At 39.7% G+C, this 9,786-nt stretch overlaps 2 protein-coding genes across 12 annotated transcripts in view; one reads left to right on the top strand and one right to left on the bottom strand.

Moving 5' to 3' along the window:
* The window catches only part of LOC118417648 (aspartate aminotransferase, mitochondrial-like), a 26,094-nt gene extending 18,551 nt beyond the window's left edge, over positions 1-7,543 (top strand). Inside the window, exons 11-12 of the mRNA XM_035823277.1 lie at positions 645-795; positions 5,612-7,543. Coding sequence (XP_035679170.1) covers positions 645-795; positions 5,612-5,734 — 274 coding nt within the window. The 3' untranslated portion in view covers positions 5,735-7,543. The remainder of the gene's footprint in view (positions 1-644; positions 796-5,611) is intronic.
* LOC118417647 (piezo-type mechanosensitive ion channel component 2-like) overlaps positions 7,263-9,786 on the bottom strand; it is a 119,353-nt gene continuing 116,829 nt past the window's right edge. For all 11 annotated transcript variants that reach the window (XM_035823276.1, XM_035823265.1, XM_035823267.1 and 8 more), the window contains one exon: positions 7,263-9,786. In XM_035823276.1, coding sequence (XP_035679169.1) covers positions 9,534-9,786 — 253 coding nt within the window. In that variant the 3' untranslated portion in view covers positions 7,263-9,533.

Raw genomic sequence — 9,786 nt, 5'->3', positions numbered from 1 at the left:
AGAAAAATACATTTTTCGTGGTAAGGATAATGTTTATTCTGACCGGCTGACTCCCCTAGCTTACTATTGACTCTATTTGTCCAATTTCTACAATTAGACCAACGATCCACGAAGCCTGGTAGAGGCGAGACTTTCAGGAGCATGTGGAAACTGTCCCCACCAATCAGTGTCACCCCAGAAAATAAATGCCACCACAACTAACGTTACATGTACAGGTAGAAGTCTGCAAAGGAGGCTAAGTAAAGTAATACAGAAGGGTGGCTGTGGCAAAAATGAAATGATACATGTAGATAAGCAAATCCCGAAACCACATGGCCTGTTCCACAATCCCGGGAGTGTAGTGGTGATCTCTGAAATTATTACATGATTCAAAACAGCAACCGCAAAAAAAATATGTGCATCATCATGCAGCTGCGTGCAGACAATATGTCAAACAACATATGATTGCGGCAAATAAAGGGAACGAAGAGATACTGATGAGAACTCTCGTCACATGGACCCAAAACAATACTCTGTCGTCAGAGGTTACCTTCCGTCACAGAGTAATTATGGTTGCTCACGCTAAAGGCATACAGATATTGCAAAAGCATCAGATAGCAACATGTTTTCATGTTTTGCATTGCTTGTTGTTCTATGTTTGCTAGGCTGGTGGAAGTGAAGGAGATGGCAGACCGCATCATCACTATGCGGGAACAGCTGGTGGCAAACCTGAGGAAGGAGGGCTCCACCCACAACTGGCAACACATCACTGACCAGATTGGCATGTTCTGTTTCACTGGACTCAAACAACAACAAGTATGTCTGACTGCAGAATGCTCAACATAGTAGTAGCCACATTGTACATTCAAGTGTTTCTCAAGTACAGTCAAATCTGCCTAAGTGGTCATGTCTTCAAGCCGGGTACCCGGCAATAACGGGCACTTTGTTGTTTCTGTGCCTAAGATTTAGAAATAAATATGTAGTTCTATAGCTTACAAATTGAACCTTGCAACAAGGCAAGACTTCTAAGTAATATTCTTGCTGAATCTTATTTAGATATTTGTTTTAGCCAACAGTAACATAAATTTATCTTTACAAGCTTATGAATTGCCCACTGAAAGGTACAAATTATATTCTCCAGTTTGGTTGCTCAGCAAACTTAAGGTACAATACATTCACAGAAGAAATGAAGTACCTGAAAACATCCTGTATAGTGACTAAGTCCTACATGTATACCCTTCTTAAAACTGTAGCACCACTAAAGTCTTTGATCTGAATAAAGTAGTAATTTTCACACCATCTTGTGGGATGAAATAACCGCATCAAATAGGAGTGGGTATCTGTACCGAAAATTCAGGTCCACGTTCGGTTTAGGTCCGAGCATCAGGTCCAGGTTTGGACCTGAATTGTGTATGAAAACTTGTGAATGGGCAATACTCAAAATAATGGTTTAACTACAAGAGAATCTGTTTGATGGAGGATCCAACTCCCACTGGCGTTAAAAAATCCTATCTTCATGTAAACAAGGAAAACTGCCTCTGTACGGTTGACTTTAGAAACTTGGTAGACAAGACTGTAAACTCTACTCTACTTCACTCTTGTTATTTTCTTGGACCGGTAAGCCCCCAAAAGCGTGAATGCCTGTCGATATAGTGTGTTCATTTTATAATTTGTCAAAAAGTTCTGTACACTGTCCACAGGTCTGTTTTATATTTTTTTACCACCAGTTCAACAAGAAAAATGGTTTTGTAAGACTGTGGTACATGTACGATGTACTAGTATTCACCCCCAGCAGCAAATCCTAGTTTTATCTAAAGCACATGTTTACATGAATGACATATTTCATTTGTAGCATGTACTGCCTAAAGCATAGGCATCAAGTTTGTCGCTGCAGCGTACCTTTTCAAATTGAATAAGATTCAAACAAATTGTTTTTGCATGTCTAAGGCTTTTATTCAAATCCCAATAACTAATAACAACACATTTGTAGATTGTGTATGGCTGAATGAAGAAACCCCCCTCTGAACATTTTTCATCCACACTGTAATCCATGTAGTAGACTTTCCATATGAACCATGTGACAACCATTAACATATTGAACCATCAGACAAACTAGCCAGTTAAATCAAGATTTCTGCCTATCATCATGCAAATTTGATGTCTCTATTGGGTGTAGAAATAATCTGGCCACTCGGCGGGGATTTGGCCATGTGCTTTGATATTCTGAGCTGTTTGCTGCAGCATGAAGGTAGCCGGTTCTGTTTCGAGCCACATGCATGTATCACTGGCTGGTTTTTGGTCCAAGTAAAAGTTGAAAAACTGCGTACTCTAATCAAGAAAATACTGTATATCATAACGACATGTGACGTTATCTCTAAAATGAATGTGGACCAAATAAAAACCAGCCCAGTTTGCAAAGCCTGCAACAGAGGCTAGGATCTGGTAGAATTGGGGAAGGGAGCATGTGAGGTTGACTAAATCAACGTCAAGTACTGCAAAGAAGACAGTCACTTTAGGAAAACAAACCCACACCTACATTTCTATTTCTATGCTGTACTGGGCAAAGCCCCTTTTAGGGGCATCCCGCCCAGGTGAGAAATACAAGATGCACGGCACTAGTGCGACCGGTGGTGGTGGTGGTGCTCCGAAAAAGAAAAATAGTGAGTGCATCAAAAAGTAACAACAAAACAAAAAGGTGAGGTGATGGCCGCACTAATGGTATGTATCTACATGTGGGGGGCGGGGAGGCCCATGTGCTGGGCCAGCCCCGTCCTGAAGGCTGTCAGTGATGGTGATGTAACTAGCTGTGGTGGTAGGCTGTTCTATTGTGGTATTGTTCTAGGGAAGTAGCTAAATCTGAAGGTGTCTGTTCTGCATGAGAATGTATAGTATTGATGTTGATGGCCTCTGGTGGGATTCATGTTCCTTACAATATAATCATGGATGGGAATGGCAACCAGGCCGTTGATGGCCTTGTATAGAAGGGTCAAACGTGCCTGCTGTCTTCTTTCGGTGAGAGTGGGCCATCCCAAGTTGGTCTTGAGTTGGGATACACTGGTAGTGGTTCTGTAATCATTGGATACATACCTGGCTGCTCTGTTCTGTACTGATTCGATCTTATCTTCTAAAACATTGGACTGTGCGTATTGACGTTTACATGGATCCCAGACTGTAGAAGCGTATTCCAGTTTGGGTCTTACTAAGCTAGTGTATGCCTTTGATCTTACCTGTCTATTAGCCCCCCTTATATTCCTCTTGAGGAATCCCAGTGTGCTATTAGCCTTGGCTGTGATGTTGTTGATATGAGCTGTCCATTTCAGGTCATGTGAGAGAATGATCCCCAGGTAGGGGTGCTGGGTAGTCACTTCTAGAGGTTCTGCAAACATTGTATACATGTAGAGTGATCTATGTTTGGACTTATGCACATGAATGATACAACACTTTTTTACATTGAACCTGAGCTGCCATTTATCTGACCAAGCACATAGTCTGTCTAGGTCTTTTTGAAGGTCTACTTGGTCTTCTTCTGTATCTATAGGTCGGTAGATAAGACAGTCATCTGCGAAAAGCCGTAGCTGTGAGGAGATATCTTGGTCTATGTCATTAATGTAGATTACGAAAAGAAGGGGACCCAGAACTGTACCCTGAGGTTCGCCCGATTTTACTCTGGTTGGCGTGGATAATTCTCCGTCTACCATTACACTTTGATTCCTATCTATTAACCATGATTTAATCCATTTGAGGTTATCCCCCCGAATACCATAATAGTGAAGTTTGTTAATAAGTCGATTATAAGGGACACTGTCAAAGTCCACTTGTTTACCTTTATCAAACCATGCTGTCAAGTCGTGCAGTGTACATATTAACTGTGATTCACATGAATGACGAGCCCTAAAGCCATGTTGGGTAGGGAGGAGTATGCTCTGACTATCAAGGTGTTTCATGTTGGCTGAATATAAGATGTGCTCAAGTAGTTTACAACAAACGCTGGTGAGAGACACAGGCAGGCTTGCCTCTGTCACCTTTCTTGAAAATTGGGTGTACGTAGGCTCCCCGCCAATCTTCTGGGACATTGCCTTTCTCTAAAGATTGATTGAAAATAGTTTGCAGAATTGGGGAGATTTCCTTAGCATAATCTTTAAGAATTCTACAAGGTATTGCATCGGGTCCAGATGCTTTCAGGGGGTTGATGCCCTCTAGAAGTTTACGGACTCCTTCAAGGGTGACCAATACCTGCGGCATATGGGGTGAGGGCTAGGTCCTAGGGCTGGTATTGAGGTTAGGTCTTCATCTGTGAATACTGACTCATATTGCTTGTTCAACACTTCCGCTTTAAGTTTGCTGTCAGATATAAGGTTGTTATTGTGGTTTAGGGGTGCAATCCCGGTTTCCGTTTGTTTTCTCCCCTTAATATAATTCCAAAATTTCGTAGGTTCATCTAGTGCATTTTCCATGATTTCATCAATATATTGATTATGAGCTCTTTTAATCCTTTGTTTTACTTTTTTTCTTTATGTTTGGGATTAGCCCTTACCTTTACCCGAACCATTTGACAATTTTTATTTTTATTTTTATTTCGCCCTCTCGCTCCATATTTTTTATGAAAAAATCCGTGAACCAAGAAATTTAATTGGTGTGGCCTTACAGGCGTATGTCAGACCAAGGAGATGCTGGTTACCTGGTTCCTGAGTGCTTGAAAAAGAAGTTTATTGTTTACTTCGCAAGTCCATGCTGATTGCCCCTAAAAAAATAAGTGTTCTTTAATTGAGCTTTCAGGATGCCAGGTAGTAGACATTTGAGTTTTGGCCGCACGGAAAAAAAAAAAAAAGTGCGTAGGATCTTTTTGAGTTTAATAGCGTCCAGTTAGATATACACATGTACGCATACTTGTATTGAATTGTTCTGCCACTTCATTCTAGTGATGCTGAGAAGTGATGGTTGTCACTCAAAACATCCAGAAGTAAATGTCCTATTTGTATCCAGTTGTAGAGGTTGAATTGCCTTTAGATATTGTTTACCTGGATGTCTAACCCTCATTTACATGCCTTTCCTGGCATAAGAGAACCTAAGTGCTTGTTGAAAATCTGATCTGTATTCTGTTCACATGAATCACTTGAATGACCTCCATGTCATAATAATCCATCAAAAATTCAATGTCTTCTTGAGTTGCTCTCTTCTCCAAACGTTTCCTGTTAAAGAAGTTTCCTAAGAGGCCCAAACCTATGCCACATAGATAAGAGTTATGTCCCCAAAAGAAAGTCTAATGCAATGCCATGTCTGGAGGGAAAGAGTGGACCAGATCCAGGCATGATGATGAATGCAGTGCCATAAAGAAAGCCACACATTGAACTTTGTAAGTTATGCTGCCCACCAAGACATAGCCGAAGCTTGCTTTGAGACTGAAATGAAATAATTATTCCACAATATTTACATGCATCATTTCAGCTTTGCCTGTTATAAACATTTATATAAAATGGGTGGAAGTTATTTAGTTACCTATAACGGGTGCAGTATGCAAGTATTGTTGTTACAACATACATGTATATGAATTTCTCTTGTAAAACCTCTTTAACCCATTATACATGTATCTGCTGGCAGCACCAGATCTTTGATGCACTGCTTTTGTTTCCAGGTGGAAAAGCTGACAAAAGACTTCTCTGTCTTCCTGACTAAAGATGGCCGAATCTCTATTGCTGGTGTGTCCTCCAAGAATGTAGCTTATCTTGGACATGCTATCCATGAGGTGACTAAGTGAAGACAGCGGTCCTTCTCACCCAAAAATATTTGCGACCTGATGCAATAAAATTACACCCCGAATTGGTGAAAGTAATTTCTTGTATAGAAGCGGGTTAACTGGTGACTTCTTAAAATTGTTTGGTTGTAAACAGTTAGAATTAGGAAAGTACGCTTAAAAAGTTGTTTTAAATGGAAACATGAAGCATCATTTTGATCTGGAGAATGTTTCCAGTATCTGCACCAAACCTTGGACATTTGCCTTTGCACTAAAGGCAAAATGAAAGTGGGGACATTTTTATGGTGATTTTCATGAGTTACAAAAGAATGCAGAAAGACTCAGAATTGATTTTGTGACTCAATGGCATGGTAATTAAAGACATACATACATGTAGTAAATATCAGTGGTTAAAACAAATGGTTTAAGAACTTGGTAGTCAGCTATGGAATGAATCGGTAGCTTTGCAGACTAGCATCTTTTGTAATGTAAGGAGTACAGTCAAACCTGTATTAGGGGCCACCTCTACAGAGGGGCCACCTGTCCATAGTGGCCACTTTTTGTCGGTCCCTTGGGTATTTTATCTACAAGTTGCCACCTCTATACAGAGGCCACCTGTTTATAGTGGCCAAATTTGTCCGGTCCCTTGAGTGGCCGCTATAGACAGGTTTGACTGTACATGCAAGTCTTCAAAATAGACTGTGGCTTCTAAATCTTACCACATGCCATACCTTAATGATCCTGAAAGGATGTTCACAAATCAGGTATCACTCGACAGTATCAAAAGTAAATAACATTACGTTTATTGCATTTTTGGCTGCCTAAACACATTGTTTTAGACTATTTAAGTGATGTGTAATTTAAGCGATGTGTAAGCCTTAATCTACTGAATGACATCCTGCCAGGGCCACATTGACTAAATTTAAGGATGACATCCTCTGGAGATCCCAAAAACTAATGGGCAAAGGCGGAAAAAATGAAAAATCCTGCAAAAAAAAATGTCGCCCAAAAAAACACAGGACAGAACATTCAGTCCATTCTCCCCAGGCTTGGTTTGTCTAATGTCTGCCTCCAGTCTGTCTGTAAGACTAAGAGACCATTTTTGCCATTTCAATCATGTTTCTAGTGCCATTCTAGTTTAAAGAGGGCACTGAGGCTCAGACTATATACCCCCTTACCCAGGGGAGCAGATCTTCTGGCAAGCATAACATTCAGATTGACCAGGAATGCTATTAGGTGACTTGAGGCCACTGTTTTTTTTTGTTTTTTAGAACAGGTGAAAATCAATGCGCACCTGGATGTCATCCATAAAATTAAGTCGGTGTGGCCTAAGGTCAATCCCTCTGGTCCTCTGTCATAGTTCAGTATAAAGACTAATCTGGTCAGACACAGCTGTTGTTCAGAAATCGCCTACTACAACTTTCCGACTTCTATGTCAGTTTAACAAGCAAGAAAAGCATGTACAATGCAGCAGAAAAATGTCAGAACTGTTTTCTTTCTTGTCCTGCCACTGCTTGCAGTTGTTATGACAATAATGAAGTCAACTCTCAAATTTCAGGTCATTCATAAAACCTTCAAAAACCTTACACATGATTGTAGTAGGTCCAATGTGTCTGTTTCAGATTAGTAATTGTCGCTAGTCTATAATGTTCAAACTGGAAGTTTTCGTCAACGGTTCATTTGTCCATAGAAGGCTGTAGTGACGGCCAAGTTGACTGCTCACAACAAGATTGGGTTGATGCTAATGTATGATGCCAACATAGATGATATTTGTGGAAATGATGTGTTTAATGCCGCCACTATCAAGAAACAATACAGAATATTTTGCCCTCATTAATTTGCATTTGTCAATATTCTTAATTGTAATAATTGGAAAGGATTATGGATTCTTTTCTTTGCCAGACTTCACTTTATTCAACAAGCAACTTTGCAATGTTTTTATGTTTTAAAGGCTGGGGCAGCAACGTTAATTGTTGGACAAAAACTTAAATCATACTTAGTACTTAAGCGAATAGGCTGCTTCCTGACAAGTCTCCATGGAACCAAATGACCTTCTTGTTTGGGACTGTAAAGATATATCCAGCTTATTTCATTTTTGGAAAATGGTAGTGAAAGCATCTTTCGTTCCTGTTTTAACCGGGGGTAAAACTTGTAAAACATAGTACATACAAGCCTCTGTCAGTCCGTGAAATAATTATGGTTATCAGTGTTGGATAAGGTGCCTGTCCTTGCGTCAACTAAATCGATGAACGTGACATGATAAAGTAATGGTCGTTACTTTAATATTATAATGGGGGCTGCCCTAAGATGCCCGCTTTTTTACGCGCTCGAACTCACGGCGCTCCACCACTAGTTGCCAAAGAGTGGTCAAGTTTTGATCAATAAATTTTTAACACATTCATCTAGAGACCATACTTGAATAAGGAAGGCATTCTTACTGTTCATGGACCCTTCACCCTTCGCATTACAACTGGCAAACACTGAGGACGTTATCGTGAGTAAATTCTGATTTTGAGCTGTGTTAAACAGTGCGCCCTAACTTGCAACGCTTTTGGACTTTGCTCTCTTCGGAAGTTGGTACATCTCTGCCACATGTACTTTATATATCATACAATTTGTTTTTTCTTCTCCCAATTTTTCCCAGAGCAGTAATTGAGAAATCAAATTGCCTGTACACACAGCAACATTGCTTTGGAAAGACAAAAAAAGAGACTCTGCAGAATGACTTTATTCATTGTAAAATGCATCATTTGGAATCCATGCTGAATACAACATCTGGACAGTTTCTTTGGCAATCAGACTTCAAGTTGTAAGGTACAAATCTGTCAACAACAAACAAAACATTTCTTCACTGTTCTATGGAATTTTTTAAAATATACCAGGCAAGAAGATAAAACACTATAGCGTAATGATACCTAAGTAGCTACATGGTTCTCAAATGGGCTTCTAGTACCAACAGAAAAATGCCTTTTGCAGTCTTATGTTTGCCGTATCAATATTGCACAGTCATGCACATTTTCTTCAACTTATAGACATCACAAATGCATACATGTATCTGTAATTGCCTCCTCACTCAACTAACAACACTTGGACAACTTTTCACATCATACCTATTATGCCACTTACTGTTCATGCAACTGATAGGTTGATTGTAAACCTATTTTACTTAAACAATGTTACGAAGATAATTTTCCCGTACACTAAGCTACCTACAATACCTGATACATGACTGCTCACGTCAAATAATTTAAAAACATAGAGATTTAAAAAATATTGCAAAAAATATTTGCCTGTATGCATAACTAATATATTCAGGAGAATTTGAAGTTTTGCAATCAGATATAACATTATAGTATCTTATAACTAAAAACTCATTTTGCCTTCACAGCAAAATACATGTATGATCTAGAAGAGTATATTACACATAATTTAACTTTTAAATCGTCAAATGTCTCAACCTGCCAATACCATGCCATGTATTAAACTACAATATATCCTTTTTATTTACATCCCCCCTGCATCCCCCCACCCCCTTTGCATGTTGTAATGAAGATGAAGTGCATACTTTCTTCCTTGCTGCTAATTTGTTCAAGCAATTCTCATCATTGCAATAAGCACTTCAACACGCCTGTCAGGTACCTTGGACTGGTTACTCTATGTTTATAATTTCCTAAGATTCCCTGCTTACACATCATATGGTAATATTATATAGAATTCATTTAATCCGATTTCCTTTAAGTTATCAAACTTCCTCCCATGACAATTTGACATCACTTCACCACACAACACTCACTATACAGGGAGTAGTGACTACTCTTACAGCTTAGCTTGTCTTCTCTTTGGACCATTTGATCATAGTTTCTGGGGATCGGTACAAGAAGATTAGTTTGGAAAACAGGTCTTCTTCCAAAGACAACTCTCCAGTCTCCCGAACGAGAAATATGTCCAGGCAAAGCTTCAGAATGCGGTCCACATTGGGCATTTCTGTGAACATGATTCGGTAGGATATTCCACTCACAAACATCCGCACAAACTTGCCCACAACCAGCACCAGGGACAGGTACAGGCCTACAATG

The sequence above is a fragment of the Branchiostoma floridae genome, chromosome 6, assembly GCF_000003815.2.
Source record: "Branchiostoma floridae strain S238N-H82 chromosome 6, Bfl_VNyyK, whole genome shotgun sequence".
Classification (NCBI taxonomy): Eukaryota; Metazoa; Chordata; class Leptocardii; order Amphioxiformes; family Branchiostomatidae; genus Branchiostoma; species Branchiostoma floridae.
This window is presented reverse-complemented; position numbering and strand designations above follow the sequence as displayed.